We start from the raw sequence: 20,158 nt of genomic DNA, 5'->3' as shown, positions 1-20,158 counted from the left end.
GCTGAAGACATATACAATAATATTTTGACTATATCTACCCTCTCAGCATACATTAAAAATCAATTTAAAGTGGCCCTATGCACCTTTTTAGCATTTTAAAGTGTGTGTTTTAGGTGACTACATTTTGTAACTTCACTGCAAAAAATGAATTCTAACCAAGTGTTATTGATCTTATATTAAGATTAAAAAATCTATTTGGTATTGTTTTTAGTATGAAAAGACTTACCTAGCGCCCTATCAAAAGATCATTTTGACTTAATTTAAGAAGACTTTATTTTAAGGAGTCTTATCAAGACAAATTTGCTCAACGACTGGCAGACAAATTTGCTTGTTTTTAGGACAAATTTGCTTACGCGACTGGCAGACAAATTTGCTTGTTTTCAAGATGAGATGTCTTAAAATAAGTCAAATTTCTTTTAAATTAAGTCAAATGATTTCAAAAAAAAGCTAGGTAAGTCTCTTTATACTGAAAACAATACCAACTAGTTTTTTTATCTTGATATAAGATTAATAACACTTGGTTAGATTTTGTTAGATAAGCAGTTTTTGCAGTGTTCAGATTCATGATGGTATCATGCTGTCAGGGATATTCAAGACATAGTTTTATGCACGCAAGTGAAAAGTACAAAAAGTTCCTCTCACACACTTTGCTGCTCTACTACTCTTTCTGACTATACCCACATCCAAAACTATCATATAAGATGATGAAATGGGTACCAAAAGTACCACAGAAAAAAAACAGTTCCACTCTTATCTTCAGGACAGCAGGAAGAGGTCAGATGATTATATGCATAGTAAAACCATTATTTTTTTTTTCTCACTTTGCTATTTTTGAACACTTACATAAGTGGACTTCACATTCTGATAGCTAACCTCAAAGAGGATGCTCTTAGAGGAAAAAAGGCCATATGAAACACTCTTGAGGTCTGTCCTCAGCACCTAGGAAACTTCCAGAGAGGGGGAGGGGTGGGCAGAGTGCAAATCCTTACCCAATATTTTGCATATGCATTATACGAACTGGCCTTACACACATGCACTCTCAAGTTGGATAAAAGTTTAAAGAAATATCTACAGCAGCTTAAAAGCCACTTCATACTGGAGTACAACTTGCCAACAAACCCATAAACATTAGAGTAGAGGAGAATCTAAAATGTATGTACCCTTCAGTGAATGGATACATAATTGAAGGGTTGCCCATTCATTACCAATAAAATGGACTTCCAGGATCAGTGGCATGAGTGATTTCCATTATTTGAAGTTATATTACCCTCATCTCTCTATTGCAGATATGACACTTTTGGATCTATTCAGTTGGATCTATTCTGAGAATTATGTTTGACCTTCATATTGATGTTTTGTACCACAGAACTGTGAGATAGATAGATAGATAGATAGATAGATAGATACTTTATTGATCCCAAGGGGAAATTCAAGAAAGCAATTTGAAGGCATTAACCTGTTCTGCCACAGGAGAAGCAGGTGTAATGTTTTAGGCTATGTTGAGAGGTAACGTGTTTTGTAGTACAGCACTGCGAGATGTAATGTGTTAGGCTATGCCGAGAGGCAATATGTTTTGTAGTACAGCACTGTAAGATGTAATGTTTTTTGGCTATGCTGAGAGGTAAATTTGTCTGTTAGTCCTGTCATGGAGTGGAAGTGTCTGATGTCCATATTGTGCCATTTGAGATCAACATTTCAGTGCTGAAAGGAGTGAAGTTTTAGGTTTAGGGATTTTAGGTGTAGATTTATTTTTTTAAACTACTTTTCCTCCATCTATCTAGTGCAATGTCTAGACAGACAACTATTTTAGCTGACATAGTCTTTTCTTTTTTTGCTCAGGTGCCTGTAAAATAGAATCTTGCATCTTACTGGTTTAATGTGGCTACTTAATCAAGTCTGACATAAAAAAGCCATGCAGCAGACTAAACATTGTCTTCATGTCGGCGCTGAAGACAGCTCTAGCTATTTAGTTCAAAGAAAAAGTGAAAATACGGCATGGCTCAGAATGCCCCAAATAATCACCTTTCATTGTCATGGGTGCAAAAAATATACTCAGAGCAAGCAGTGTATGTTGTGACAGAACTACTTCAGAGCCAAGGAAGCACTGAAGTACTTCCAGCAAGTTACAACATGCAAGGTGCTAGTTTATTGCTATGAAGCTATTGATATGAATTCTGATATAGTTCTGATTCCCGTTTTTCAAGATCAGAGGTGGAAACGTAACGCTGATGTATATTTATGGAATGTAACACACAGTCCTACCAAGCATCATGTACATAATTAATGATGTTATGACATGTGTTGTCATTCATATCATCATGATGACATACTTCTGCTCATCATCATATCTCATTATTAGTCTGGGTATACACATACAAACTTTCGGCAAATATGAAATTTGGGATTTGCTCTGCATGTCCGTCTGGCACACAAATACAATCTCTAATCTGGCATGGACGTGTATTTCTTTGGAATTGAGTAAACGACTGCATTTAAAGCCTTTGTTTACAAGATTGCTACATTTTTTAAACAATTTGGTAAGAGTTTAATGTACAAATTTAAGTTTAATTTCACTGCTAGTAGCACCCCTGCTGGAAGTCATAAGTTAATGAACCTTTTCCAGACCCACTCTCAATTGTACAGACCCACTCCCAATTGTACACCAAGTGAAGGTCTGGGTGTTCCCAGGCTAACTCATTATGCTCATCATTGTGAGAATGATTCACACTAAGAAGTTATGATGTGTAGAGTTTTCAAGTCATTACAATAAATCTTCGTCTGATCTGGACTGAAGCAGTTATAAATAAATAATAATAATAATAATAATAATAAGTTTATTTTATATAGCGCCTTTCTCAAACTCAAGGTCGCTTTACATAGTACTACTATAAATACTGTAATAGCACTGTATTATATTTTAAACTTCACAGTAACTAACACAGAAACAATACTATATGAGCGACAGGTTTACTACAGTGGAGGGTATGAGCAGACTTACCGGTGTAATTTCTGTCATCTGACAGCAGAAAGAGAAAAGAAAGACATATAGGGTTAGACTTCAGAAAACGACTTAAATATAAAACTATACCAACACACAACCTCAAGAACTGAACACACACATTTAGAACGTACACACAAAAGGCAACTATTTTATTATGTATGTGGTTTATTTAACAGGTGTAATGTACATTAATGGGCAAAAGTAGCTAAAAAGGAAGTTTCTACTGAAACTAACAAAACTGCAGACAACATGGAATGTACAGAACAGACAGGATCGCTGGACCACAAGTAACTGAAACTCCAACCCAACTAAAAATAGCTAAACATTGGACAGAAAGGCAAACAACAGAAATCAGGAAGCAAAGAAGCGCAGATGAAATGGGGACAAAATGAGTAGTATACTGTAGCTAATGTTGACAGAGCTGACTACTGATTAACCACTTGTGAAGATTAGGTTTTTAGTTCTGGAATGTGTGTTTATATCGATCGGCTTACAATCAATCTGCAGTTCTAACTGAGAAAGCTGACTGACTAAACACACTTTTCCAAAATGGGATAATACAATCTTGTCTTGTAGCCAGGCTAGGAATTTCTCCATTCTGGGGGCAAGGCCACTTGGCCTTCAGTTGGGCATATTTGGTGGGGGGCACAAAGGCCACATGTCAGGGCACCAAGGCCAAAGTTAACTATACAGTAGTAGGCTATAAAAATGATCAAAGTTTTTAGCCTATTCACTGCAGAAGGCCTGCATCACTGTATGAAACATTACAAAAACATGAAACATGACATATTACATAGAACTGTAAATCATCTGATCATCTAATAATTACAGATATCTAGGCTATATATAAATGCTATGAAATCATGTATTGAACAATTTAAGCACAGCTCAGCTTTAAGAAACTCAAATAGCCTAGATGCATGCTTAGCATTTTGTGATCATTAAGGCTACTTTCACAAACTCTTAGTCAGCTGTCCTCTGATTTACTAATATCTAGGCGATATTTGTAACATTTATTTTGTATTTGGCCCGTTATGAAATCATGTGGAACAATTTAAACACATTGTAAAACTTAAAGCCCAAATTTGAAGACATCCATGCATGTCGAAATTTACTGCAAATTCAAAACTGGATTACTCTGGAACAGCTAACTGTACGGTAAGGTCTGCTGTTTGCTATGGTTTGTCATGTGTTAAAAGAAGGGTTCGTGAAGTATTCCACCGAGATGAATGAATGTATGATTAAATTTAATTATATTATTTACTTTTCTTGCGAACCATTCAACACAGCAATTATTGGCTAACATCGTTTAAAAGCTGAGAAAAAGCTCTTTCATGTGATACTTGTGATGTCTGTGTGATGAACAGGCTACTTCGCGAGTAGTTCAACTGAGAAGAATGGGTGAATTTGGACGCACTTTCTTTCTTGCGCTGTCACTTTCTCCACTTGCGTAAAAGACTAAATTAATTTGAGCTGTGAATGCTAAGATTTTTTTGACAGGCCACAGGCTAAATAAAAATCGCTATTAGTAGGACGCAAAGCAGAATATTGAAAGAAGGGGGCACCAAGGCCACCGTGGCCTGTAAACCTCTGATTTTCAAAGGGGCATCACGGCCATGGCCGTCGTGACATGGCCGTCGTGGCCGCCGTGAAATTCCTACCCTGCTTGCAGCAGAATTTTCTACACGAGACAAGAATCTGTGTATGTAATGAGGCCTTCCCAATTTAATGGTTTACATTTTATTCAAATTTGACAGTCATGTATAACAGATGATGTGGTATGCTTTGGATCATGAACTGTTTCTTTCGTTCTCCATTCTTTCACTTCCCACCATTCTGGTATAAATCTTGGTTTCATCTGTAAAAGAATCTTGTTTTCTGTTTTCTAGCGAGGTCTAATCTGGTATTTGCATTCAAGTATAAGTAAGTATACATACATATATATATTCTTTTGATCCTGTTAGGGAATTTTGGTCTTTGCATTTATCCCAATCCGTGAATTAGTGAAATACACTCAGCACACAGTGAGGTGAAGCACCCACTAATCCCGGCGCAGTGAGCTGCCTGCTACAACAGCGGCGCTCGGTGAGCAGTGAGGGGTTAGGTGCCTTGCTCAAGGGCACTTCAGCTGTTCCTACTGGTCCGGGTTCGAACCGGAAACCCTCCAGTTACAAGTCCGAAACGCTAACCAGTAGGCCACAGCTGCCCCGAAACACAATATAACTCACAGATAAGAGGGCCCAAACCATGAAAATGGTTAGGACCACGTCCTCTCACCAGCGAGTGGACCGCATGTCTTAGCCAAGGGCCGAGAAGCGATTCAGCATCTAGTATTTGTATTCATGCAGGCATCTCTTGATTGTAGACTCTGATAATGATACACCTAGGGTGTCCTTGACTTGGCTAGATGTTGTGAATGTGTTTTTTTATAACTAAGGAAAAAGTTCTGCCATCATCCACCTTAGCTGTCTTGTCTGGTCTTCCAGGCCTTTTGGTGTTGCTGAGCTCAACAGCATTCCTTCTGTTTAAGAATGTACCAAACTGTTGATTTGGCCACTCCCTGCTTTATCTGTCTGATAGATTTATTTATTTTAGTTTTTAATTATGGCCTCCTTCACTCTCTAGACCATTTATCTGCTTAATTTGTCACAGAACTAGATGTACCGCAGAGCTGTACAAAATATGACCGCCGCCCAGTCCAGCACATTTTTTCCACAAAAAGAAATCACGCTGAAAGGCCTATATGATTTTAACTGTCTCACTAAATTGCATTATCCACACTCAATTCTCACTGGTATCTGCTAGACAACAAGTACCAAAACATGATTAGTTCATAGATTTCACATGTAAAATTCATTTTATACAACCCCACCTCCATCTTGCCTGTTTATAATTCGGAGAAATTCTTGATTGTTTGTGTTATGTTTATGTTATGTGTGTGTGTGTGTGTGTGTGTGTGTGTGTGTGTGTGTGTGTGTGTGTGTGTGAGTGTGTGTGTGTGTGTGTGTGTGTGTGTGTGTGTGTGTGTGTGTGTGTGCGTGTTGCTTGTGTTTGTGCCTGCGTATGTGCCTGTGCATGCAAGCGTACATATGTCTACTGTGTGAGTATGTGTCATACATTATGATTACTGTGAATGTATGTGTGTGTGTGTGTGTGTGTTTCTGTTTGTGCACATGAAATGGGTTAACATGACCCCTGGAGGCAAACATACGGAAATAAATGGTCATCCTAGGCCCTACAGTTCTCAAGATATTCACAGAGAACTGTGTCTGCCCTACCCTCCTTTCGGGAAAAAAAAAAAAAAATCTGACTAAACCTATATGACTAAACCTATATGGCTGCGCGGGCGTGGTCATAATAACAAGGAAACACACATTTGGCCATGCTTCTCTCAGTACCTGCCTTTTGCTATTACAGTATGTGGAGCCTTTTTCCCCAAAAAAAGTGTGAGAGTAACAATCAAGAGTTGTTTTTTTTTTTTTTTTAAACTGATCATGTTATAGCCTACATCTGTAAATAAAAGTAACTAAGTTATTGTGTCTGTTTTACTGGGTTATATTGGCTAGGTCATTCAAATAGCACTGACTTGCTGGTTTACTTTGTTGTTTATGTTCATGTTTTTTCATGTTTATGTTTTTGTAAATTACAAAGTAGCCTCTGATGTAGTAAACTACTTTTGCAATATGTACAGTATGTAACTTAGCTTGCTACATTTTGTCCTGAGGAAGCATTTGTGCAGTTAAGCTTCATTTAATGTAGAGTAACTGGTAGCTTAGTTCACAAGTAGCTTGCCCATCACTGCATACACTGCACATTTCAAAAGCACACACACAAATCACACACATCATCGTCCTCATCTTCATTGCCATACTCACAGTGGCAGACGGGTTTGGGGGAGTCCCATTTGCCGGCCTTGGTGCAGTGTGTGGAGTTCCTCCCCATGAGGATGAAGCCGGGCAGGCAGGTGTACTGCAGCACCGTCCCCTCCACCGAGGGCCCAGCAGGCCACACGCTCACACGCCCATTCTCCAGGGACGTCCACACCCGAGGACACGGCAGCACTGCGGGAGGGGGGAGATGAGGAGGAGGAGGAGGACAAGAGAAGAAAGAGAGAGAGAGAGAGAGAGATGTTTTATAGTAGGCAATTTCAGCAGGATGTGTTTGTCTTGGGCTTCTTTCTAGATTGCTATCAGCAATCACAGCAGACACAATGTCAAAAGATTAATGATAAAATAAATGATTTAGTTTGCTCAAAGATGCGCTACTAACCAGATAGAACAATTACAGGGAAAGTGAAATGATCTATACTGCTATCGGCACATGAAGAGAACATGTGAACTAAAGGACAGAGCGGAGCAATCTACTCAATATAATTCTTGATGCTGCTCTCAAATAAATACTGTGACAAGAAATCGATAGATAGAGTTTGTGGGCTCTAATCTCTATGACATAAAATGCCCCAGGCATTAATACTGTGCATGAATTAATCCCAATTTAACTGCCAGGTAAAATTATTTTGCCATATTAATTAACATGTACATCACCTTACACACAAAAAACAGTCACATTTCCATAAACATTCTTAGAAAAACATTGACTACAAACTGTCATTTAAATTAAACTTCCGTCATATTCCTCTAAATGTCAAAAGGCACTAGTAATTACACAACCGATGCTTGACTGTATCCTGCAACATGTCAAAAAATTAGGAAATGTTGGTATTACCGCCAGTTCTGACTGTGATGCCCTGCGGCTTGTCAATAAATTAGCATATGTTGGTATTACCCCAGTTCTCATTGTGTGGTTTCTGCAGCGTAGGCTTTTTGTAATGCACACTGTGGATGCAAACTAGTGCCCATCGCAGTCAGAATTTGGGCAATTTAAAAGAAATAACAATAAAGACACATTCGGTAAAAACACTTACAAATGTTGTTGCTTTTTTACTACATTTTACAAGCATAACAATTTCTATCAATTCACCAATCTGTAATGCTTAAACGCCAACAAAATTGAAAATATTATAGTTTAATTTTGTCTCCACCATTAACATAAGTAGCCTGTATACTAAAAGAAAATAGCTTCAGAGAGAGAGAGAGTACTAACAGCAGTGGCTTTTCTGGTTGGGATCAGTCCAGGTTCCATTGGGCAGACACTTCCTGACTTTTGGTCCCACGATGACACGGTTGCCCCTGCAGATGTACTCAATCTCATAGTCCACTGGCAATACCTGAACGCTCCGGATCTACACAGACACATACACACAAAAGCATAAATTAACAGAGAGCTACAACTGATAGCAATTTATATGTCACATTCCCGTCTAGCACATGTACATGCACAAAACAAAAGGATTCACATGCGCATTCACGCACACACACACACACACACACACACACACACACACACACACACACACACACACGCACGCACGCACGCGCACGCACACACACACACACACACACGCACGCGACGCGACGCATCGCACACAGACACACACGCACACACACGCGAAAACGCACGCACGAACGAGACGCGACAGCGACAACACACACACACACACACACACACACCACACTCACACACACATACTTACACGTACCTGCTCTTGTGTCAGGCCTCTGTATCGGATCCCTCCATCTCTGGGGGGCCGGATGATGTTGCATCCTATTTAAGCAGACACACAAACTCCAGATAAACAAACTCTAATCAACAATAAATCTAATCAAACACTGGGCTAGTTCAGGCAGGCTGCTGTGATCAATCAGCAAACTACCCCCACTGCTACCTCCTGAGCTCTTACTCTTCGAACTGTATATTATCAGAATATTTCTGATAATCTTAGAAAATTAACTAATGCTAATTCATTCATTTATTTATTTATTCATTCGTTCACTAACTTATGCTTACTCTTTAAAAACTCTCTTGGAAAATGTAATGCTATTGAAAATTATTTTATGATTTGTAAATGGGACAGCATGTCTGTTGCTTGCTTTTTACCACAGGAGGGGGTTAAAGCCACAACAGGCACAGTAATACTTACCTAATGATGTAGCAGTATATTGTAGTATTGTATAAAATTGTATTTTTTATTTTAGTAGTTTCTTGAGTTTGAAATGAATGTAATGCACATGCAGAATAGGCTTTAGCAACCTTATCTGGGTTTGCTAATTCTGATGGTAGGTCTTTATTTCTTTCACAGGATGCATGCAATCAAGCTATTATCGGAAAGTTACCTATTTTCGCATTCGCATGTACAGTACAGGTATGTGTCACTTGATATTCATTTCTATACAAACCAAAACGGCAGATTCCTACAGAAACGCAGAAAAGGGTATCTAAATTATTTTGACTTTGCAATGAGAATTCTCTGTAATTCTCTGTACGCCTAAGGGCGTACTAACTAATGTGCAGCTTTGACCTTGATTGTAAAAGTTTCTTGATATAGAAAGCCATACAAAAATATATGTATGTTCATAGTATGATATTTTAAGCCAAAATGTAGTCTATTCAATTGATTTATTCCTTATGTCTCATTCACAAAATCTGTCTATATTTAATATACTTGGCAAATAGAGTCTCACTGGGCCAACATCATTTTGAAATTCATGAAGAGAGATTAAGCTGTAGTCCTGAAGTCCTTCATCGACGCCCACCTATGTTTCGGCCAATTCACTGTTCTTGCCGTGCATCACACAAGACTACTGTATACCACAAATGGGTCAATTATAGCTTGGATGGACAAGCACAGATTCAGTTCTCAAGTTCTTAAGCACTGGCACATCACATCAGAGATAAAGAGTTGACCAGAATGAAGAGCTAGTGAGCTCCAGGGAAAGGCGTCACCCCGGGTGATTGGTCAGCTGGGAGGAGTGACCCCCGTTCCAGAATAGAGGTACCCTGGGAATCCAGAGTTCTCGCGGAAGCATTTGGTCAGCAAAAGACTCTGGCAACGAGTAATGATGCTCGTAACTTTTGCCCCTTGCATCGTGGGGAACCAATCATATCTGTGTATCTGATATAGGTGAGCCAGAGACGAGCTAAACAGATGACAGACGTAGTGTTATCCAATTGCGTGCAGTTAGATTTTCAAATGCGTGCTTGGTGCCGCCCCTCAAGTTGGGCCATTACGTTATTCGTGGCCAGACCCTTAATCTTTCAGATTGGGTCTGGTCCTCCAGGCTAGAACAGAGGACCATTGGGTTCAGTTTTGGATGCTGGTGTGTTGTAGCCTAGAAATCTAATCAAATTACATTTGCTGCCAGGGCTAGTCTAGCAACTCTCCGTTGGCTTGTGAGCTCCAGAAATCGAAACTTAATCAGGCATTGAAATCGTGTATAGAGTCGTTTGGTGGGCTTAACATAGTGATTGATGGCAGAGTTGCAGCGGTTTGGCTTGAATTCCCTGCTACTTGAAAACAAATATCCTATTGCGTCCTATTGCGTGCAGAGGGAATTTGAAATACAACTGATTATCCCGCCCCTCGGACTAAGCACTGCGAACGGTAAGTGCCCAGACCCTACATTTCAATGTGGGTCTGGCTCGCCAGGCTAGGTGTGTTGGGGAGTTCTAAGAGATGCTCACCCTTCACCTCCATCACCAGTGTCCAGCGAACTGGGGCCCCCAGACAGGTGTCTGGGAGAATGGGAGCCACTGCTGGGAGGCTATTGGGAGCAAACTGGTGGGAACTGTCAATAGGCTTGATATTCTTTGAGCTGGGCCAGTAAGAAAGAGTGAAATTACAAATTTGTGAAGAGGGTCGGGAGGGACAGACCAGTTCTTTAGACCCGTGAATTTAACTCGATCCATCGCTAACCCCCCTGAGGTGAGACCGCAAGCAGAGGAAGTTGGTGCAGGAAATCGCTTGAAAGCAGTGTCCAGCAGTGGCAGGGGGTATTCATTCTGGGTTTGTTATTTTTGTCGATGCACAGGGAGAGCCCACCGCCCTGTTCCCAACAGAGCAGAAGCCAGCTGCAGCGGGGGGGGTAGAAGACTGGATCAGTCCATTCTTGATAGCCTCCTGTGTGTATTCTTCCATAACTTTAGTTTCATGAATGGACAAGGAGTATAGCGTGGGGCTTCCCTGTGCCAGGGAACTCGTCGTAACTGCATAACTATGGGTCCATGAAGCTGTGGCCCAGTCCCACTCACTTTTAGAACTATAGGTTTAAGTGGCCATACAAAGAACTGCAGGTTTTGGCACTTCTTGGATTCTTTTCGGAGGCTTCTGCTTGATGAGCACAGAGAAACAATGTGCTCTGATTTTCAAAGGGTTCAGTTCTTCAAGGTCGACTGGGTTGAGCTGTGAGCCAAGAGCTAAAGTTGAGCCATGACTTTGCGCAGTCTCCGCACCCTTGGGAATCATGACGAATGACCTTCTGTGCATGCAGGTAATGGAACTGTGCGCTGAGCACTTTGCCAGGGCTTGTTTAAGACACAAGGTGAAGGACTGATGTCTCCTTAATCTTCTCTGATTAAGAGTGAAGACTCATTTATGGACCCTGAAAAGTCAACAGATGTTTGTGGAAAGAGACAGAATTGGGCTCTGCTATATGGTGCAGACCATGTCAGCTGCATCTAAATTTTTGAAATGGTGTCACTCTGATTGGATACCGAAGATGTATGGATATGGAGCTGGTTTGAACACTTCCTTTTTATAATATAGCGCCTCTCAAGAGATTTGTAATGAAAGCTGTAAAGTAATCAAACATACCTATGTAGAGTGGAGGTTTGTGATACGATGCCATACATTCTCGAAGTACTATAGTTTATGCAGATACATGTCATGGTACTCTACCTTTGAGATAATTAATCCTGACAGGTTTGAGTCTGAGATTAATTTACATTTACAAATAATTTTTATTTTTTTTTGCGGAGAAATATCTGAAAATCATCTGATGCAGAACGCCCCCGTGCTTGACCTGATTTAGATGATTTCTCAGTGTCGTCAAGTTGTATTTTACTCCACTTAATATAAACTGGATTAGCAAGTAATGTTCCAGTCCGCATGCCGTAAAGACAAAGACCAGAACTCAGATGCCTCTTCCTCTTAGTTTGTTTTATAAAAAAGTGTTTAATAATAATATTTATAAAAAAGAGTCTAATATTACAGAACGTAGCACGCAGAATGTATATTTTCTATATGCCTAGAGGCTTTTGTTCGCTGTTGAACCCAGAGACACTCCCACATGATGGATGGAAAGATCAAAGGTTGTAGGTCTGGTCTCCATAGAGAATGCTTATAGATGGATCTAGTACTAAGCCAGCTACGCCAGCACCACTAGTGTACCCATAAAGAAAAATCAAGGGAAAAAATATATTCACATATATGCAGCTACATCCATAGGATAATCCTAGTTGCTGTCACATGCCATAACAGCAACTAATGTGCCTCTGAACACTCTACTGAACCTATAGCAAAAGTGGCATCATGCACCAAAACAAATCAGTCTCTTCTACTGGAAATAGAGTGCTGATGACCTTGTTTGACACACGCGCACTATTGAGTATGAGTACATGAATTGTGTGATCACATCGTTCTTTTTCCAAATGTATTACCAGACGGAATGAATGCAATTGCAGCATGATTGTTATGGGTGTAGTTCTCAGTATGATTGCATTTGCTTTGCATTTCCCCAGAGTTCTACAGTGGAGACTATAAACACAGAAATAATCAAACGCTGAGCACTGCCATAATTACTAAGGGTGGGATTCTGACTTGATTGAAAGCATAATTAGCCAGATTTGCTGGGTTAACCCAGGCTTAAAGGAGAAATCCAGAGATTTTTCACTTCACATAGATCTTTCACATAAGCTGCCTGGCTGCTTTAGCTGTTAGAACTAGCAACTCGAGCACAGTAAAACCGATTGTTTTCAGGTTTTTTCCTAACGACAGCACTCTGTGAGCTCAAGAAACGGAGATCTATGTGAAAAATCAGATTTCTCGTTTAATCGCTCCCCTCAGCTGGTCGTCATGTGACACCGACCAGCGAAACGATTACATCTTAGATCTGTGTGGAATTTCCATCGGATAATTTAGAAAGTAATTATGGGAGCATGTGTATGTACTGTATATCTGGAAGGGCTGAAATGCAGCAGCTGGTCAAGTCTATGCAGTGATAGCCAGTCAAGGATATAACTCAAGCAAATACAAAAAAATGACACAGTAATGTATGTGTTTAGTTTAGTTTGTCAGTAGAGTAGTACTGAATGCATGACAAATGATCAAGGACAATATTATGTAGATACTGCACTCTATTATTATATTATAATATTATATTTATATAGTGTTATCTAGCTATACAAGTCCAATAAACCTTTTCAACCATAAATTAAGCATCTGTTTGAGGGTATTTTAACACACATAGTACATTAGGTAGTAAAGGGGAATGTACTGTTAAACTATAGTCTTATAACTATAGCCGTTTCACTTTATCTTGTTCAGTGGTTTAGAGGATATAGGAAACATCAGAAGCAAATCAGCTGGCAGAGCAACAAACTCAAATAATCCTAAAAAATGTTTAAACAGTGTGTGTGTGTGTGTGTGTGTGTTGTGTACAGCCAGCTCAGCTCAGTACTATTGCCGTATTAAGAAGCTGCAGTCAATGAGAGTAGGAGTGTACAAGTGCAGCAGGTGTTCCATGGTGCCCAGCTAGAACTCCACCCATCCACCTTGACCGTGACCAGCCACAAGGGGGCAGTAGTGGAGTAAATGTACATCTGACTATGCAGCCAAATATGTGTGACATGAGCTGATGGCCAGAGCAAAGTCAGTGAGCTCTTTGTGCTCAGCTGCTGCAGCAAGTCTCCTGCAAGCAGCTGGAGGCAGCTGGCATGAATGCTGTTTTCTAACCATAGACGTCTTTGCAGACATTTGATGCTCTACCGTGTACAACCACCAGATGGTGATCTTTCAATGCTAATGCTTCAATGCAATCACAAAATCCCCAAACCACAGTAGACACAACACTCCCCGTCCTATCTGGGAGAATAGAGCGTGTACAGGGAAAAATAGGTTTCCATTCTCAGTTATACACCACTTAACTCTAACTAATGTCTCCTTTCTAAAGGTGGCATTCAAGTATCTGCTGAATGCTGAACTAACCCTCTGCACCATCTCAAATGGCCATTTTTATTCTGATATCATGGGGGAAAGATAAAACACCTCCATCTTCAGTCATCAGTGAACAGAGACCAGAGTGCTGAGGCCCTCCCATAATGGTGTCTCCACACAGCTAAAAGTAGGCTCTCCACTCAGTGTTAACAAATGAAGTCCCCAGGGAGAAGCGAATGCACTGCACAGAGCTAAACAATGTTATTACAGCAAACACACACACACACACACACACACACACACACACACACACACACACACACACACACACACACACACACACACACACACACACACATACACACACACACACACACAAAGACAGAAAAACATAGTCTGCATCAAGGAAAGGCCTATCTACCCACATTAAAGCAGTACGAACAACAAACACACAAACAGCTACTGAACAGCCAAGTAATCACATCAGATGCACACACACACACACACACACACACAATCACATATAAATCAAAACCCACACACCTAGAGAAACAGACATACCATAAAAACACAGAATGCAAACATCATGCACGAGTTCAACTGGGACCGATATGTCCAACAGGACAGTGGGAAACAGACAGACAGACAGGAAATAGGAGAGACAGACAGAAAGAACAGAAAAGAACAGGAGAGACAGACAGAGAGTATAGTATATAGTATATATACTCTTTTGATCCCGTGAGGAAAATTTGCATTTATCCCAATCCGTGAATTAGTTAAACACACACAGCACACAGTGTACACACAGTGAGGTGAAGCACACACTAATCCCGGCGCAGTGAGCTGCCTGCAACAACAGCGGCGCTTGGGGAGCAGTGAGGGATTAGGTGCCTTGCTCAAGGGCACTTCAGCCATTCCTACTGGTCGGGGTTTGAACCGGCAACCCTCCGGTTACAGGTCCGAAGTGCTAACCAGTAGGCCACAGCTGCCCCATAAACAGGAGAGACAGACAGAGAGAACTGGAGAGACAGAGAAAAAAAAGGAGAGGAAGGTGCAGATCAGGTAAAAGAACAGAGCAAGGCAGCCAAGCTATTTCACGATGACAAAGCCAGTGAATACCGCTTCCCGTAGCACCTTACAGGAGTGAAATTCTGTAAGTGTGTGTGTATGTGTGTGTGTGTGAGTGAGAGAGAGAAAGAGAGAGAGAGAGAGGGAGACAGAGAGAGAGATTTAATAGCAGTAAGAAAAAGTGTTTTACATCTTTGTGTGTAATTTGTGGGTGTGAAAGAAATAGTGAGAGGAAGAGGGATATAGTGGTTGTGTGAGTGATTTTTGTGTGTGTGTGTGTGTGTGTGTGTTCTTCGCCTGTGTACGCTTCAGAGTGTGTGTGTGTGTGTGTGTGTCTGTGTGTGTGTGTGTGTGTGTGTGTGTGTGTGTGTGTGTGTGCGTTCTTAGCCCATGTACGCTTCGGAGTGTGTGTGCTTGCTGCCTGCTGCTGTTACAAAAAGAATTGGCCAATTAGAGCCGTCCAGTGAAGACATGACAAAAACAACACTCTGGTTGATGAGAGCGCTGAGGACTCAAAACAGTACACACACACACACACACACACATAAAGGGAGGTATACATATACACAGGCCATGAATCAACACACACCATCACACACAAACACACACCAAGCACAGGCACAGATACACTCACAGACACACAAACGCGTGTTACCTGCAGTTGTATTGTGAGTTGCCGCAGTGAGCGAGGCAGCCACAGAGAGAATGAAAAGAAGAAATGACAGGGCCATCTCTCCACCTGCAGAGAGAGGGAAAAGAGAGAGAGAGAGAGTGAGTGAGTGAGTGTTTATGAGGATGAGGAGACAAAAAGAGAAGGGGAGAGTAGCAAGGCAGAGAAGAAGAGAGGAACTGAAAGAGAGAGAGAGAGAGAGAGAGAGAGAGGTAAAGCAGTGAGGAGGAGAACAGTATGATGGATGGAGGGCATGAGAGGGAGGGTAGGGGATGGGGATCAGTGAGAGAGAGAATCTAAAAGGGAGAGAGAGAGACAAAGGCGAGCGAGCAAGCGAGCAGGCGGGAGAAATTAGAGAGAGCAGCAGAGGAATGAGAAGCCACACAGAGATATTTCATATCTTCCCATGGCTTCAATTACAAAGTGCCACAGTCACACATAGAAATGTAAACATACACAAACAACACACACACACACACACACACACACACACACAGCACAGCACAGCACAGCACATTTACACACAAAGCACAGTATATCAGTCATGTATCATTGGGATATGGTCCATTTATCATAAACCGTCTCTCACACTAAGAATACAATGTATGCAAGTATAGTTTTGTGTAGTATTGCTTCAGTATATTTGGAAAATAATTACAACCTAATTACAACCTTAAATGACAAACCCTCTCTCCCGCTCAGACACCAAGCAAGTAATCACACACACACACACACACACACACACACACACACACACACACACACACACACACACACACACACACACAAACACACACACAAAAATCATACATATACCAAAAAAGGAGAGATGTACTGTACTGTATACAGAGTCAGGGAAATTGTTCTCTTGCTTGTCGTGGAGGGGAGCCTAAATGATGTTTCCCAGACACATAGCCAGCGCAGCACGCTCTAGTGGTCTGTAAAAACCCTATGGAGAGAATCTGCATGACACAGGTGCACGTGTGGTGCTGCTTCGGTTCGTTTGTCTTCCTGAATGGGCCAATTATTCAGGCACACATACATGTTGATGAGGCCATTCTCACCGAAATGATAGTGGATGTTCTACACACACACACACACACACACACACACACACACACACACACACACACCTGTGCTGAAATGGCTCCACTGTATCATTTTGGTTTTCCATTCAGTTTGATCTACACACTACAACACACTGCTCTGGCATGTCTTTGGACAATTCACAGGGCCAAGTGAAAGTGCCCCAGGACACACACACACACTCTCTCTCTCCCTCTCTCTCTCTCACTCACACCACACACACTCACTCTGTCTCTCTCCCTCACTCTTTCTCTCTTTCACACACACACACACACACACACACACACACACACACACACACACAAACACACACACACACAACACACACACACACACCACACACACACACACACACACACACACACACACACACACACACAAACACACACACACACACAAAAACACACACACACACACACACACACACACACACACACACACACACACACAAACACACACACACAAACAAAACACACACACACACACACACACACACACACACACACACACACACACTTGACTGGTGAGCTGGTGGCTATGGCTGGGGAAATAACGACGTCTCGCATGACAGCCTCCAGCAACTGCTGCTTTCTGTGCAAGGTAGAGAACGTAAAGCGCTTCGAGGAATGTCACGGCGTAGAGAGGAGCAATATGGCACCCACGACACACACACAAGTTTGTGAGGAGAGGGAGAGAGAACGCGTCGCACAGGAGGCCATTCCACCTGCCATCTCATATCTCCTGTTCGTTATTTATACCAAGGAAGCCAGTGAGCGCACCGCTTCCCCTGCTACACTGTCTTGCTTCAGTGCTCATTCTCAATCCCCAACCTCCTCCTCCTCCTCCTCCACCTCCTCTACCACCTCCTGCACTCCATGCCAGTGGGGAAATACATGGGGATGTTCACGCTGAGTCTTTGCCTGATCCCTGCATTCGCCTGGAATCTTTGCGTACTCTCTGCCAGGGCGTGTTCATGACCAATTCAGACACCTGGATATTGTACATACACTGTTATTTTTGCCCTAAATTCTACAGGTGCCAAACATTGGATAATGTGATAATTGGATAAACAAATTCAGTTTCCTTATCATTCACACACACACACACACACACACACACACACACACACACACAGACACTTGGGAGGGGAATGCAGTAGTAGCCCCTCTGTCATGTTAGCACAGTAAGATGAAAGTGTTTCCTCACAACACTGCTCCTGGTCCTATCCCACTCTTCCCAGCCCAGTGCAGCTGTCTCACCCCGAGGTCTAAAGGCCAGCGGTGCCCATTGAAAGCATCGTCCGGCGGTGAGTTATGGAATGCATCTGACCCCTTATGTCCCAGCATCACCTCATAACTACAACCAGACATTCATCACATTTTTATTTGTGTGGAGCCCTCCAGGCACAAAGATTACATCCATGATAAAATGGAATGCGAGATCACAGAAATGCTTCAAGGAGCGTTCGACGGCGAGGGCCAAAAAAACAAAACAAAAAAACAGATGTAACGGTTAACTTAAAAGGGATAAAACGAAACATGAAATTTTAAAACAGAACGGTTTCATCAGTGAGGGTCACATCAGTTTAAAAACTCGTCTGTCCTGGTTTCACCCCATAACAATCACTGGGATGACAGCCACTGTGTCCCAGCAGCTCAGGCAGAGAATTCATATTGAATTAAATAAGAGCACCACTGGAACTAGATTGCAGTGGTGGTGGAGAATGGTGCTGTGCGTCAGATTAGAAATGTGCTCTTAAGTAAGAGAGCCTAGTTCAAAGCAACAAACAATCCACATAAAAGTTGTTTTAGACTAAATTGGAATAGACCCATTCAGCAGAACCTCACAAAGCTCAACTCACCATTGTGGAAGATATATTAGCTCTGAAAACATGCCATACAAATGAAAATAAATTGCAGAATAGAACAGAACACTGACACTTGTGTTGAGTTACAAAAGCACAATGTTAGGTATACTGTAAACAGATCGTTAATAACTGGAAAAGTCCGCTTGACCAGCAAGCTTTATTTTGTTTGTTTGTTGGTCTTGTTTTGGCTTTTAACATTTGATCTTTTAATCTTTGAGCTGATCCAACAGATTAGTGGGCCATGTTTAAGAGACACGATGCAGGTTTTACCATTTTTTTTAAAAGGTATGTTTTTCATTCAGTAGCTAGCAAGCTTTTCATACACCCCAAAATCCATTTTGAGGGCATCAGAATATGTGAAGTCCAGATGAACTAATTTTCCATTTTTCACTCGCTTTCAATATGTAGCCGAAAGCCTCTGCAGGCTGGAAAAGCAAAAAGTGCAAAATGTAAAAACTGATTTTACAGCACAGAACAGCTTTTATGGTTGAAATAGACTGTCATCCACTGCCAGACTACAATCAGTTAGCAAATTTGGCACTTGAGCTCTTAGTTAGCTATCAGTGCCAACAGTGCTGTTGTTGAGTTTTGAAAGTCTGCTGGCTTGCTTGGTTTAGCCAAAAAACCTGTAATATCTCTTCCATTGCACCACTGGAATGCCTTAAATGACACTGTGACTACCTGTCTGATCTACTGGTATGAGCTGCCTGTCTGATTTTCCAGGTCAGATGGAGGAGAGAATGTGATTCTCAGAAACCCAACCTGGTCTTTCTCTAAACTCAATCATCTACACATCTCAATCACTAATGTTGCTGTCAGCCAATTCCACAGCCATACAGTAATCTATATTATTATGGTCTTTGCTTGTTTAGTAAAGAAGAAAACCATAGACCAAGTCTTGATCTTTATAGGCAACCTGCATCGACAGACAGGCAAAGGTGCAAATGTTTCGAGAGGTATTCACACTCAACAAAAGAACTGGCACATTTGCATACTCGGCTACACTATGATATGACAGACAGCACGTGCCTCTACGGAGATGTTAGGTGAGCATAGAAACATGCCAAAGGCTCTGGATTAAAACCACACACACACAGACACACACACACGCACACACACACATATGCACGCACATAGTCATTTTCTTTTCACTGTAACCACTAAAAAATGCCTAAATCTGTTGCCTGGCAACCATTCATCTCCCTTCCTGCCTCTCATCGCTTGCATAGTGGCTGCTTTCATTCTTCCTTAGGACACACACTTGCACACTCTCTCTCTTTCACACACACACACACACACACACACACACACACACATACCCTCAATGTCCAACTGTGCAACATAGACTCACCTATGTCTCTGTCCCAAACAAACACATAACTACACATTCCTTCCTCTTAGACTCTAGGCTTCTAA

The 20,158-nt window shown here is 41.5% G+C and overlaps 1 protein-coding gene across 1 annotated transcript in view; it reads right to left on the bottom strand.

Annotated features, from left to right (window-relative positions):
* Positions 1–20,158, bottom strand: part of gabbr1b (gamma-aminobutyric acid (GABA) B receptor, 1b) — a 101,961-nt gene that overhangs the window by 69,547 nt on the left and 12,256 nt on the right. Inside the window, 5 exon segments of the mRNA XM_048229246.1 lie at positions 2,999–3,016; positions 6,877–7,062; positions 8,105–8,243; positions 8,601–8,665; positions 15,775–15,858. Of these exon segments, the coding sequence (XP_048085203.1) occupies positions 2,999–3,016; positions 6,877–7,062; positions 8,105–8,243; positions 8,601–8,665; positions 15,775–15,850 (484 nt within the window). The 5' untranslated portion in view covers positions 15,851–15,858.

The sequence above is a fragment of the Alosa alosa genome, chromosome 20 (assembly GCF_017589495.1).
Source record: "Alosa alosa isolate M-15738 ecotype Scorff River chromosome 20, AALO_Geno_1.1, whole genome shotgun sequence".
Taxonomy (NCBI): domain Eukaryota; kingdom Metazoa; phylum Chordata; class Actinopteri; order Clupeiformes; family Clupeidae; genus Alosa; species Alosa alosa.
The sequence above is the reverse complement of the archived record's forward strand: the minus strand, read 5'-3'. Positions and strand labels throughout refer to the sequence as shown.